Here is a 14,389-nt window from a genome sequence, read left to right on the forward strand (position 1 = left end):
TAGAGTATGAATAATGGCAAAACAAGGCAGAACTCTGCTCCTGCATCTCACAATAATAATGTTTTAGTCAGAAATATATTTTCAAAAACAAAATAAAAACCGTGAGAAGTGTTTAGCGGATCAAGGAACAGAATTCCGTTCTTCCAGTAGACAGCCTCGCTTGAAAGGATCACGAGTTGGAGATATGGCTACAGAACATCAGTTCTGATCCCCTGACCCACCCTTTCACTGGCAGTATGAATTTACCCTTCTAACAACAATATGGCTTGTTACCTTTTTGCCTTTTATTCCTTTGGGACCGAATCCATTTTTGCCATCTGTTCCCTAGAGGATAAACAATATTTTTAACAATACAGTTGTACTATATTTTTCTACCATAATGTACATTTACCTTCTCATTAAAATTCCATGTGGTCATAAATGTTTGGTGCACATTTATCTTGGTGCAATAGCAGATTAAAATGTAATTTCTAGTTATTGTCACACATTAACATAGGCTGGGTGCTATGTGTGGAAGTCACAGGTGGGGACAAGACTATTCCATATGCTATTCCATTGTTTCCTAGAGATTATTAACACTTTATTTCAAAAGAATTGCTTCACACTGAAAGAATTAAAAGATAAATTCACTGATTCTGCAATACCAGTTGGGTGCTGAAAAGGAACATGAGTTAATGATAGGGCTACAGCACTGCAGTACAATACACCAACTTGTGCTCTCTTTATGCACAGTTCCCCAGAGGGAGCACAGAATCAGTGAATTTACTCAAAATGCATAAATTATCCAGGCCTGGCTGTTAGTTTTTGAGTTCTGGTATGACATAGAGTTCGGTAAGCACTTTGGCTTATATTGTATGTGTCAATGCAAAAGCATAAACTATCATACTAAATTCTGTATACCAAGTCATCTGTTTCATTCCAAAAGGATAAGAAAATGTTTCTGGCTTGTAATTGAAAGTGTGCACACTTTTAAATCCTACTTGCTTTCCTATCTTTGCTACTGCAAATTATTTAAACACTGACGAATTTGACCAATTATTTTAGCCTGTATGAAGCTAACATATGATATCTTAAAGTTTCTAAGTTGACAAGGGAATGTTGTAGGTGGAATATTACATGAACTGCATCATGCTACTGATAAATAAGCTAATTATTAGCATTGGACTGCTCACTCTAAGACATCCATTATCTGGTTACATAGGTGTGACTCATTCATGGATAGTTGGGCACAACCATTAGAGAGAAAAAAGCTTTAAGAGCCTAAACCATAACTATCCTATCAAAACTAACTGAAATGATTTATTTTTAACCAGGTATAAAATCCAGCTAGTGTAAATATTACATTCTAATGTCAATCTGAAACTATCCTACTTTTTCACATAAATAACTTTTTATTGTATTCTTTTTGCTGTGTCTCATAAATTGCATTCTCCTGGAAGTATTTCAAATAACAAATTAGATATGCATTTTCCAAATTTAAATCATATATTGCTACTGCAGCTCTTGAGCACTTAGAAAAAGCAGTACTATATTTTGGATTTGAGTATAATGTACAGAATAAAAGAATCAATGATATTTCTCTCTATGAAGGGAGCCCTTCAATTTTAATTCTACGGCTCTTCTACGGCATTTGTTATCTATAATTTTTTGCCAGAAAATGTGTTCCAACATAGAACAAATTGAAGGAAGATAGAATAAACTCACCATTGTCCCACGAAGTCCCTCTGTTCCTCTTATGCCTTTGTCCCCAGGATTTCCGGGTTCACCCTGTTAAATATCCCAAGGAACTAGTTAATAATACAAGTATATTCCAGGGAATATAATGGATACATTTTCGAATTTAGCACTTCCTGCACAGGGCTTCATGTGACAAAAGTACATAATCAGGAATTAGGTGTGGAGGTCAATACAGATGATTAACAGCTCGCATGATTTTTCCGCCATTAATGCCTCTGTTGCATGAAACTCTGTACCAGGAGTTGCAGCTCATAACGTGTATTCTATAATCTTTTCCACATTTTGGAACACAATTCCTTACATGTACAAAAATTGAAATCTCCACAGATTACAAACAGTAAAAGCTACAATCAATTACTATGTGATAGTGTAAAACCCCAAAAGATTAAAAATCATTAAATAATATTGAGTAAACTGACCCTGGCACCACAGGATTACATGTTAATAATCTGTGTTTTTAAATGAGAGAATATAGTATCACGACCACTTTGAAAATGGCCACCAGCAGAAGCCAAATATTTGAATTGTTACAACAGACGTATTGTTTGAATAGGATTTAAATTGGCAACTCTTAGTGTAGGAAACTGCAGACTTGATGTGGAAGTATTTGAAAGCCTATGCTTTTTTCTGGTTGCTACTCTTTGATCTGTACAATGTTATTTTGTGCTAATAAAGTAACTGATGTTATTATAAATGGATGTAAGGTTTCATGTCTGACATTTCCCATTGTTTCATCTGGTGGTGCTTTTTGGTCCAAACATCTGCTGTTCTGCTGCATCTTATAAAATTCTAACTTTCACAAGATGCCTTATCAGTCTGAAGCCAACTTTATCTCTACTGATAATTTTGACAAATACAATTTTGGAGCTGCTGAATATTAAAAATTAAATGTAATTGCACCTTTCTAGTCCCTTGCTAAAATTATCTCTCAATTTTCGATGAATTCTCTTTTCTAATCCTCTTAGTACACAATTCCTGTTCTTCTAGAGAGGATGTCAACTTTTTGGCTCCAAACCTAACCTCGACAATCAAACTGCAGAAATGCTCCTCCATTGCTTCATTCTATTCTATTATTTTGACTAGCTTTATCCTAGAGTCATAGAGTTATACAGCACAGAAACAGGGCCTTCAGCCCAAAGTGCCTGCGCGACCATCAAGCACCCGTCCAATCTAATCCCATTTTCCAGCACTTGGCCCATAGCCTTGTATGCTATGGTGTTTCAAGTGCTCATCTAAATACTTCTTAAATGTTGTGAGGGTTCCTGCCTCTACCACCCCTTCAGTGTGTTCCAGATTCCAACCACCCTCTGGGTGAAAACATTTTTCCTCACCTCCCCTCTAAACCTCCTGCCCCTTACCTTAAATCTATGGCCCCTGGTTATTGACCCCTCCGCTATGTATTCCCTTTCCTTGTTAGTCCTCCCAAAGCACATCATCTCACACTTCTCAGGATTAAATTCCATTTGCCACTGCTCCGCCCATCTTACCAGCCCATCTATATCATCCTGTAATCTAAGGCTTTCCTCCTCACTATTAATGACACCACCGATTTTTGTGTCGTCTGCGGACTTACTGATCATACCTCCTATATTCACACCTAAATCATTAATGTACACTACAAGCAGTAAGAGTACCATCACCGATCCCTAAGGTTCACCACTGGTCACAGGCCTCCATTCACAAAAACAACCCTCGACCATCACCCTCTGCCTCCTTCCACTAAGCCAATTTTGGATTCAATTTGCTAAATTACCCTGGATCCCATGGGCTCTTACCTTCTTAGCCAATCTCCCATGTGGGACCTTATCAAAAGCCTTACTGAAGTCCATGTAGACTACATCAACTGCTTTACCCTCATCTACACTGCTTTGAAAAATTCAATCAAATTTGTTAGACATGATCTCTCCCTAACTAGGCCTTGCTGACTATCCCTGATTAATCCCTGCCTCACCAAGTGGAAATTAATCCTGTCTCTCAGAATTTTTTCAAATAGTTTCCCTCCCACTGATGTTAGGCTTACTGGCCTATAATTACCTCTCCTGTGGCCAGAGAGGATTTGAAAATTTGTCAGAGCCCCTGCTATCTCCTCCCTTGCCTCACTTAGCAGCCTGGGGTACATCTCATCTGGGCCTGGGTAGTTATCCACCTTTAAGCCCACTCATACAGCTAATACTTTCTCCTTTTCATTGCTAATTTAATCAAGTATATCATAATCCCCCTCCCTGATCACTACACCTACAACGTCCCTCTCCATAGTGAACACAGATGAAAATTAATCATTCAAAACCTCACCTACATCCTCCGGCTCCACACACAGATTGCCACTTTGATCCCTAATGGGCCCCACTTATTCCTTGGTTATCCTCCTGCACTTAACATACTTATAAAATGCCTTGGGATTTTCCTTTATCTTGTCTGCCAGTGATTTTTCATGCCCCCTCTTCGCTCTCCTAATTACACTTTTAAATACCCCGCTACACCTTCTATACTCCTCGAGGGCCTCTGCTGTTTTCAGCGCTTTGAATCTGCCATAAGCCTCCTTTTTGTTCCTAATCCAATCCCCTCTATCCCTTGACATCCAGGGTTCCCTGGACTTATTGGTCCTACTCTTCACCTTTATGGGAACATGCTGGACCTGAACCCTCACTATTTACTTTCTGAATGACTCCCACTGGTCTAATGTAGACCATGGTAGGCTATTGCAGAAAATACGGAAGTATGGGGTTGAAGGTGATTTAGAGCTTTGGATCAGAAATTGGCTAGCTGAAAGAAGACAGAGGGTGGTGGTTGATGGCAAATGTTCATCCTGGAGTTTAGTTACTAGTGGTGTACCGCAAGGATCTGTTTTGGGGCCACTGCTGTTTGTCATTTTTATAAATGACCTGGAAGAGGGTGTAGAAGGGTGGGTTAGTAAATTTGCGGATGACACGAAGGTCGGTGGAGTTGTGGATAGTGCCAAAGGATGTTGTAGGGTACAGAGGGACATAGATAGGCTGCAGAGCTGGGCTGAGAGATGGCAAATGGAGTTTAATGCGGAAAAGTGCGAGGTGATTCACTTTGGAAGGAGTAACAGGAATGCAGAGTACTGGGCTAATGGGAAGATTCTTGGTAATGTAGTTGAACAGAGAGATCTTGGTGTCCAGGTGCATAAATCCCTGAAAGTTGCCACCCAGGTTAATAGGGCTGTTAAGAAGGCATATGGTGTGTTAGCTTTTATTAGTAGGGGGATCGAGTTTCGGAGCCACGAGGTCATGCTGCAGCTGTACAAAACTCTGGTGAGACCGCACCTGGAGTATTGCGTGCAGTTCTGGTCACCGCATTATAGGAAGGATGTGGAAGCGATGGAAAGGGTGCAGAGGAGATTTACTAGGATGTTGCCTGGTATGGAGGGAAGGTCTTACGAGGAAAGGCTGAGGGACTTGAGGTTGTTTTCATTGGAGAGAAGGAGGAGGAGAGGTGACTTAATAGAGACATATAAGATAATCAGAGGGTTAGATAGGGTGGATGGTGAGAGTCTTTTTCCTCGGATGGTGATGGCAAACACGAGGGGACATAGCTTTAAGTTGAGGGGTGATAGATATAGGACAGATGTCAGAGGTAGTTTCTTTACTCAGAGAGTAGTAGGGGCGTGGAACGCCCTGCCTGCAACAGTAGTAGACTCGCCAACTTTAAGGGCATTTAAGTGGTCATTGGATAGACATATGGATGAAAATGGAATAGTGTAGGTCAGATGGTTTCACAGGTCGGCGCAACATCGAGGGCCGAAGGGCCTGTACTGCGCTGTAATGTTATAATTCTAATTCTAGACTTTCCTATAAGAAGTTGCTCCCAGTCCACTTTGGCCAGATCCTGTTTTATCATATTGAAATCGGCCTTCCCCCAATTCAGCACTTTTATTTCCGGTCCTTTTGTGTCCTTTTCCATAACCACCTTAAATCTTAGAGTTATGGTCAATATCTCCGAAATGCTTCCCCACTGCCACTTCTACCACTTGTCCGGCTTCATTCCCTAGGAATAAGTCCAACACCACTCCTCCTCTTGTAGGACTCTCTACATGCTGGCTCAAAAAACTCTCCTGAATGCACTTGAAGAATTCCGCCCCCTTTAAGCCTTTTGTACTAATACTATCCCCTCTAATATAGGGGAAGTTGAAATCCCCTACTATTATTACTCTATTATTTTTGCACCTCTCTGAGATTTGCCTACATATCTGCTCCTCTATGTCTCCCTGATTGTTTGGAGGCCTGTAGTACACTCCCAGCCAAGTGATTGCCCCCTTTTTGTCTTTAAGTTCTACCCATATGTTCTACTCATTAGAGGAGCCTTCTCAGATATTATCCGTCCTTACTGCAGTAATTGACTCCTTAATCAACAATGCAATGCCACCTCCTCTTTTACCCCCTCCCCTATCACATATGAAGATTCTATACCCTAAGATATTAAGCTGCCAGTCCTGCCCTTCCCTCAATCATGTCTCAGTGATAGCAATAATATCATATTACCATGTGTTAATCAATTCATCTGACTTACTAGTGAGACTCCTTGCATTAAAATAGATACAATCCAGCCTTGCATTATTTGCTTGAGCCTTAACAGGTCTACATTTACTCTGCCCTCTAGACTGACTTAGCTTCTCTTCTATATTTGATTGTCCATCACCCCCTACTGTGCTTCCACTCTGTATCCCATCCCCCTGCCAAATTAGTTTAAACCGCCCCCGCCCCCCACCCCCCCTAAACAGCACTTGCAAACCTCCCAGCAAGGATGTTGGTCCCGTTCCAGTTCAGGTGCAACCTGTCCAACTTATACAGATCCCACCTTCACCAGAAACAAGCCCAGTGATCCAGGAAACTAAAGCCCTCCCTCCTGCACCATCTCTTCAGCCATGCATTCATCTGCTCTAACCTCCCATTCATATACTCAATCGCCCGTGGCACCAGAAGAAACCCAGAGATTACAACCCTTGAGGGCCTACTTTTTAATCTGCTACCTAGCTCCCTAAATTCTTTTTGCAGGACCTCATCCCTCTTTCTACCTATGTCATTGGTACCAATGTGGACCACATCCTGGCAGGACAGTTGAATCTTATGCTCTCTGGACTGCAATAAGAAGCAAAATCTCAACTGAATAGACCTGTAAGCAGCGGGGAAGCTGGTAGCTAGTTGGTAGCCAATCAGAGAGGGTGGCCAGGATGACGTGCCGAATCTGTCAAAGGAAGGATTTCTAGATAAAGGGATCCCAGCAGAGATCAGAGTGGCTGAATGGTACATTGATTCATGTGGCTTCAGCAACCACAGGAATGGAAAAGAGACCTGGGAAGGCTGCCTCCCTCCCCAAGTTTCAGACTCTTACCTGGAGGTCCTGCTGTAGATCTGAAGGACTGAAGTGGACTGACATTTCCCAAGAATGGGAGGAAGAAGCTGGTCGCACCAACCAAGCAGGCATGGATGGAAGTGGCCGAGGAAGTGAGCAGCAGGAGTGAGGTCCTTCAGACCTGGAGGAAGTGCCCCAAGAGTTTCAAGGACCTCAGGAAAGCAGGAATGGTGATTGGCATAACACTTTCAGGTGCCAACCCCAATAATTTTACTTTCCCAGCATTCTCCTACATAACACTCCTCAGATCAACAAATTTTACAGCTCATCTCTCTCCAGGCACCTCTTCAAATTCCCGTCTCGACAGCCAACAATAACACTCACCCTCATCCTATTGCCCTCTCAAACACATCCCTCACAGTCACCCTCCACAAATGTTGTCCTTCCCTCCTCTCCACTCAATCCATTTCTCACACTCACAACTCTCTGCTTTCTCTCCGTGTAGGAAGAGAGTGCTCAGAACTCCAGGGAGAGGCAGAGAACCGTTAGTGGCCCTCCAGTGACAACCACTGGCAATGTGTGTCCTCCTGATCCACCGGGAAGGAGGTCTTGGTTCAGGAGGATGCAGATGTCAGCAACGACCTGCCATGAAAGCCTGAGCTTCATGAGGCACTGATGCTCAGGCATGTCGGGCGAGCTGATTCTCTGCCTGTTGATCCTGTGTTGGGGGTCTTGTGTCCTTCCAGCTGGATCTCTGTGTTCATCCCCTCTGCCCTGTAGAGTAGCATGTGGCTGAGGAGAAGGCAGCTGGTGGTGCTGCTGGTGTTTCTCCTGGTGCTGTTGGTGTTGCTGCTTCTCTTGTTTCTTGTCAAAGATATAAGGTAGAGCTGCATAAGCTGTTTCCATGCTGTGGTGAAGGCTGACAGCAGGAAAGAGCAGCTCAAGGTGAGTGAAGTCCATAACAGGAGAACTGACTTCCAACAAGTTGGAAATCAAGCAGTGAAAGCACAGTCTCGGAAGCAGTGCTGTGAGCACCAGCCTCTCACCTAGGCAAGGCTGCAGCTCTTCAGTTTCACTGTTTGACGGCTTACCAGCCTGTCAGTTTCACTGAAGAAGCACTCCCCAGTGTGCTCTCGCCCCGCTGATCCTGGTGGGATGCAGAGATGTGGCTTTTGAAGCTAAGATACAGGATTGAATTCAAAGTTAACTACCTGTTTGCATATTATAATGGCTTTCCTGACAGCTGCACAGGTGTTCCCCCACTCACCTGCAAACCTGCCTGGGTTAAACTGGGAGGTATGTGGGACCAAGTCGTGTTCCCAACCAGATGCCATATTTTGGGGATTTAACTGCACACCTGCACTGGAGCACACCATCACTTGGCAGTTAAAATTCTGCTCAAGACCTCTGACCCTGATGATATCCTACCCATCCACACCACTAAACTAAATGTAAAGCTTCCTACAATACAACAGTGACTACACTTCAAAAATACTTCATTGGCTGTAAAGCACTTTGGGGCATCCTGAGGTCATGAAAGGTATTAAATGAAATTCTTTTTCAACTTAATCCCACTAAATACCAATATTTTTAGTCCGACCTTTTTTTCTCCTTAGGGATTTTCCAACATTTATCCTATCCCCAAGATAGGCCAAATCCATAATATCCACTATGTCCATTCCACTGGTAATTATGTTGTCATAGAGTTATTAGAGTCATTACAGCGCAGAAGGAGGCCATTTTGGCCCTTCAAATGCATCCCATCTCTCTGCAGAGCATTCCAATCAGTCCCATTCCCCTGCTCTATCCCCATAGCCGTACAGGTTTATTTGTCTCGAGCGCCATCCAATTTCCTCTTGAAATCATTCATCATTTCCACTTCCACCACCCTTGTAGGCAGCAAGTTCCAGGTCATTATCATTCGCTGGGTAAAAGAAGTTTTTTTGCGCATACCCCCTGCATCTCTTGCCCAAAACTTTAAATCTGTGTCCCCTAGTCCTTGTACCATCAGCTAATGGAAGCAGTTTTTCTTTGTCCACCTTACTAAACCTGTCATAATCTCACCTCAATTTCCTTTGCTCCTTGTAGTTAAAATCTCCCATCCCTGGAACCAATCTAGTAAATCTCCTCTGCACCCTCTCAAGGACCTTCATATCCTTCCTAAAGTGTGATGACCAGAACTGGATGCAATACTCTAGCTGTGGCCTAACCAGAGCTTTATAAAGTTTCAGCATAATCCCTGCTCTTGTACTCTATGCCTCTATTTATGAAGCCCAAGATCCTTTATGCTTAGCTAAATCCTCTCTCAATATGTCCTGCCACCTTCAAAGATCTACGCACGGGAATCCCTAGGTCCCTTTGTCCCTGCACACTCTTTAGAACTGTGCCATTAAGTCTATATTGCCTTTCCCTATTTCTTCTGCCAAAATAGATTACCTCACACTTTGCTGTAATAAATTCCATCTGCCACTTGTCTATGTTGAATGAATATTGAATAATGAGACTTACTTTTTTCCCTTTATGACCAAGGTCGCCATTTATTCCCAAGGGGCCTGGATCTCCTGATAGACCCTGTCATATGAATAATACAGAAGTATTGATTATAGAGGCTACATATTTCACACTGAAGAAATCTAAATTAGGAATAATCTTGATTCTTGAAGTTCACAGAAATCTATCAATGTGTGTTTTACAGAGTGTAGGTTTAAAATTGGATAGGATTTCCCACATATAAAGCAGTAAACTGTCAACATGACAGGTTTTAGAGTATGACGGAGGTTGGGATAACCCCATTTCTTAATAGCGGTCCTGAGTTTGTCTCTTGCAAGCATGGGTGAGGATGAAGAAAATGATTACCCTGATCAGGACTCATTTTTTGAAAATTTGGAATAGTAAAGTGGATTTTGAGGAGGAAGATGGTAACCATAGGCAACTAATCAAAAATGATGACTCTGATTAATTTCCGTTAGTGACATTATATTTGTATAAATCACGTTAACGTATAATAGAATGGTAAAGCTACAAAAAAAGGGTTGGAACAGATGGGGTAGCACTGTACTCTCACTACACATTAGCAGCTGGAATGGGGGTTAGGGTTGAGTGGTGCTAAGAACTCAAACACATCAGTTGCCACCTAACTCCAACACAGGAATACTTTCCATTAGTTATTACTGGACAGTGATCAGAAACAGGAACCTTAGCTGATTTTTTTCACTCAGTATCATAGTGGCATTGAGATAAATTGTAGCACTCCTGAGATCAGAACAGCAAGTGAATCTGAAACCCTCATGGTTTGGTACCACATCTTGGCAATGCACACAGCCAACAACCATTGGGAGAATATTGCTTTTATTTCATTTCAGGATTAAAGCCAAAGACAATCCACTATCTAGACTGCGCATAAATCAAGAGAAACCCCTTGCATCAAAAAAATAAATTAAACAAAATATAAAAATCTCATGCCTGGACTGTTTTATTACCTTTAGCACCAGAGTGAGTTCTGTTTAAATTTATACAGGCTGGTAGCTTGCATTTATGTCTAAACATCATTAAATGAACTCTCTGGCTCAGAATTACAGCTCATTCAGTTCCACTTTTGGTCAGCAGATGCCACTGTTGCTCCTGATAAAAGGTTCAGTGAAAATGTCCAGAGCAACAGTGCTAGCTGGAGCAGTATTCTTCACTGGGAAACAGAGCCAAATTTTATGTTAGTGCATTCAGCACAGAGCTTCACATAACATGGTGAATTCAGGCATGGATATCGGTGCACCAGACTCATGGTCTGCTTGACTTTTCCACCTATTCAAAGGACAGAAAGGCTTTCTGATACCTATGGCCCAACCGTGCACCCCCACCACCACCACCCCCACCCCCCCCCAACCGCCCCCATCTAAAAGTATTTTCCACTGCCTCTTTAGCTGTGCCATCTCTGCAGAGCCTCTTGCTAAAGGTCTAAAACTTCTGCTTCTTGCCAACATCACTAATTCTGTTGCATTTTGCCAGAGGACCTCATGTCTGCTCACGTTGTGCTGTGTCCCTGGATCTGGGTGAGTTCTCAACAACCTGAACCTAGGGTTAGGTCTAGACTCTGTTCTGGACTGTTTCTAGATCCAATCCCTTGTGCTTCAACTTACTATCTCCTTCTCATTGGTCTTTGACCCCTCAGTTCCTCCAGTCTTCTCCCCTGTCAGTACCTCTGCTTCCTGTTTACCCTCAGGGGTTCCACAACTCAGCCCCTTCCAGTGCACCCAATCTCATACCTCTTAAGTAAGCTCTTAACCATTTTGTGTCTATGATATGCATTGTATGGAAATTTTGGATTAAAATCTTTTATATTTTATAAAAGTATTTTATAATTTCCACTCATTTTAGAATCAATGTAAGCAGCACTCAGTGAGTGAACAGAATAATACAGTGCCCTCAGGCAGTGCAGATGTGGTTGACACATACTGTGATTGTAAACAGACATTCATATCGTTCTAGGTTCTAAATTACCCTGTAATATCCATTACTATGGCTCAACAGAATAATTTGCACAACCCTGACCTAAAACTGCACATAAGCCTCTTCCTCACAGACATACCAAGACTCAGTTCCATTACAAACCTGCCGACCTCGAGCTCCCAGTTCTCCTTTTCGACCTGGAATACCAGAGGAACCAGGTGTTCCCTGCGACAAAAAAAGACATGTCAATAATTGTTCGTAAACTATCATAAGGATAGGTAAGGCAGTGACGATACACTCGAATCACAGCTTATTTAATAGATAGGGATTCCAGCATCAGCAGCCATATCTGAGAAAGTATACCTACTGTCACTCAACATGATTAAAACAGCCACTGATGGCCCTATCACACATCTTGGGGCAGAAGCTCTTATCCAGTCAGGAAACCCAGTTTGGTAGATCATAAGTAAACTTGTATCACTTACAGGTAGAATGTTTTGGTTGTTTGGGTGGAAGATGACTTAAAAAAAGAGGGAGATATTAGAGTATGAGAGTAAACAAGCAAGAAATATAAAAACATAGTAAAAGCTCCTACAAATATATAAAAAGGAAGGGAGTAGCTAAAGTAAGTTTTGGTCCCTTAGAGGATGAGACTGGGAATTAATAATAAGAAAGAAGGAAATGACAGAGACTTTGAACAAGTATTTTGAATCTGTCTTCACAGTAGAAGACACTTAAAAATATCCCAAGAAGAGCAGAAAATCATGAGGCAAAAGGGAGGGAGGAACTGAGAACAATCACTATCACTATAGAAAAAATACTAGGAAAACTAATAGGACTAAAGGCCAACAAGTCCCCTGGACCTGATGACCTGCATCCTAAGGTCTTAAAAGAAGTGGCTGCAGAGATAGTGGATGCATTTGTTGTAATCTACCAAAATTCCCTAGATTTTGAAAAAGTCCCAGCAGATTGGAAAACCGCAAATTATAGCACCTCTAATCAAGAAAGGTGGGGGCAACAGAAAGCAGGAAACTATAGGCCAGTTAGCCTAACATCTTTCATTCGGAAAATGCTAGCACCCGTTATTAAGGAAGTCGTAGCAGGACATTTAGAAAATCATAATAAAACCATGTTGACTCTGCATGATTGTATGAAAGGGAAATCGTTTTTGACAAATTTATTAGAGTTCTTTGAGGATGTAACAAGCAGGGTGGATAATGGGGAACCAGTAGATGCAGTGTATTTGGATTTCCAAAAGGCATTCGATAAGGTGCCACATAAAACGTTACTACACAAGAGCTCATGGTGTTGGGGATAATATATTAACATGGATAGAGGATTGGCTAACCAACAGGAAACAAAGAGTCGGGATAAATGGGACATTTTCAGGCTGGCAAACTATAGCTAGAGGAGTACTACAAGGTTAAAAACTGGGGCCTCAACTATTTACAACCTATGTTAATGAGTGGGATGAAGGAACCAAATGTAATGTAGACAAATTTGTGGACGATACAAAGATAGGTAGGAAAGCAAGTTGTGAAGAGGACACCAAGTGCTGGATCTTGTTCTCATCGTGATGATGGGTTTTGTGGCAGGTGGGGAGCCGAAGGATGGGGCAGAATCACCCACCATGGAATCTGATGCTGGGATTCCCGGTTCCTATTCTCCTGGGGCTGGGATAGGCCGACGACAACCTTCCCACCCAGAGGCCAATTGAGGCCCTTAGGTGCACTATTGACGGCCAATTAAGGGTCTCTTCCCACTGCCGCTGGGATCCAGTTTAGCCTCCGCCGCGTGGGGAGGATTCCTTGTAAAACAAGGCGCCCTCCCTGCAGGCTTAGGGGGTGTCCCTCCTTCACGGGCAATTTGTGTCCCACTGAGAACCACCCCCCATTCCCACCACCAGGAACAACTATACCCCCTGGGCCCACCCCCCCCCCCCCTCCCCTGGACTGAATGCCCACCCCACCTCACCAGGGCCTTCAAGACTGGCCCTGGTGACCCCGCCTCATCTACTACACCTCGTGGTTCCACCGCTGGGCCTGCCTCCGAGGCCTCTGCAGCACTGGCAGTGCCACCACTCCTGGTGGCACTGCCAATACTGCTGGGCTGCTGACCCTGTGAATGGCCGACAGCTCTTTGGGGTGGGATCATTTTTTTTTATTCATTTGGGGGAGGTGGGAATCGCTGGCTAAGCCAGCATTTATTGCTCATCCCTAATTGCCTTTGAGAAGGTTGTGGTGAGCTGCCTTCTTGAACTGCTGCAGTCCTTGGGGAGTAGGTACACCAGCAGTTCTGTAAGGAAGGGAGTTCCAGGATTTTGACCCAGTGTCAGTGAAGGAATGGCGATATAGTTCCAAGTCAGGATGGTATGTGGCTTGGAGGGGAACTTGCAGGTGGTGATGCTCCCATGCATCTGCTGCCCTTGTCCTTCTAGGTGGTAGATGTTGCATGTTTGGAAGGTGCTGTCGAAGGAGCCTTGGTGAGTTGCTGCAGTGCATCTTGCAGATAGTACACACTGCTGCCACTGTGTGTCGGTGGTAGAGGGAGTGAAAGTTGAAGGTGGTGAATGGGGTGACAATCAAGTGGGCTGCTTTATCCTGGATGGTGTCGAGCTTCTTGAATGTTGTTGGAGCTGCACTCATCCAGGCAAGTGAACAGTAATCCATCACGCTCCTGACTTGTACCTTGTAGATGGTGGACAAGCACTGGGGAGACGGGTGGTGAGTTACTCAGCCTATGACCTGTTCCTGTAGCAACAGTACTTATGTGGCTGTTGCAGTTCAGTTTCTAGTCAATGCTAATGCCCAGGATATTATTAGTGGGGGATTCAACGATGATAATGCCATTGAATGTCAACGGGAGATATTTGGATTCTCTCTTGTTTGAGATGGTC

General features: G+C 43.1%; 1 protein-coding gene across 1 annotated transcript in view; it reads right to left on the minus strand.

The window, feature by feature from the left end:
- LOC137380552 (collagen alpha-6(VI) chain-like) overlaps window positions 1–14,389 on the minus strand; it is a 174,268-nt gene that overhangs the window by 45,078 nt on the left and 114,801 nt on the right. The window contains exons 21-24 of the mRNA XM_068052548.1: window positions 11,656–11,718; window positions 9,559–9,621; window positions 1,705–1,767; window positions 274–324 (exon numbers count right to left, since the gene is read on the minus strand). Coding sequence (XP_067908649.1) covers window positions 274–324; window positions 1,705–1,767; window positions 9,559–9,621; window positions 11,656–11,718 — 240 coding nt within the window. The remainder of the gene's footprint in view (window positions 1–273; window positions 325–1,704; window positions 1,768–9,558; window positions 9,622–11,655; window positions 11,719–14,389) is intronic.

Source organism: Heterodontus francisci, chromosome 2, assembly GCF_036365525.1.
Source record: "Heterodontus francisci isolate sHetFra1 chromosome 2, sHetFra1.hap1, whole genome shotgun sequence".
In the NCBI taxonomy this organism is placed as follows: Eukaryota; Metazoa; Chordata; class Chondrichthyes; order Heterodontiformes; family Heterodontidae; genus Heterodontus; species Heterodontus francisci.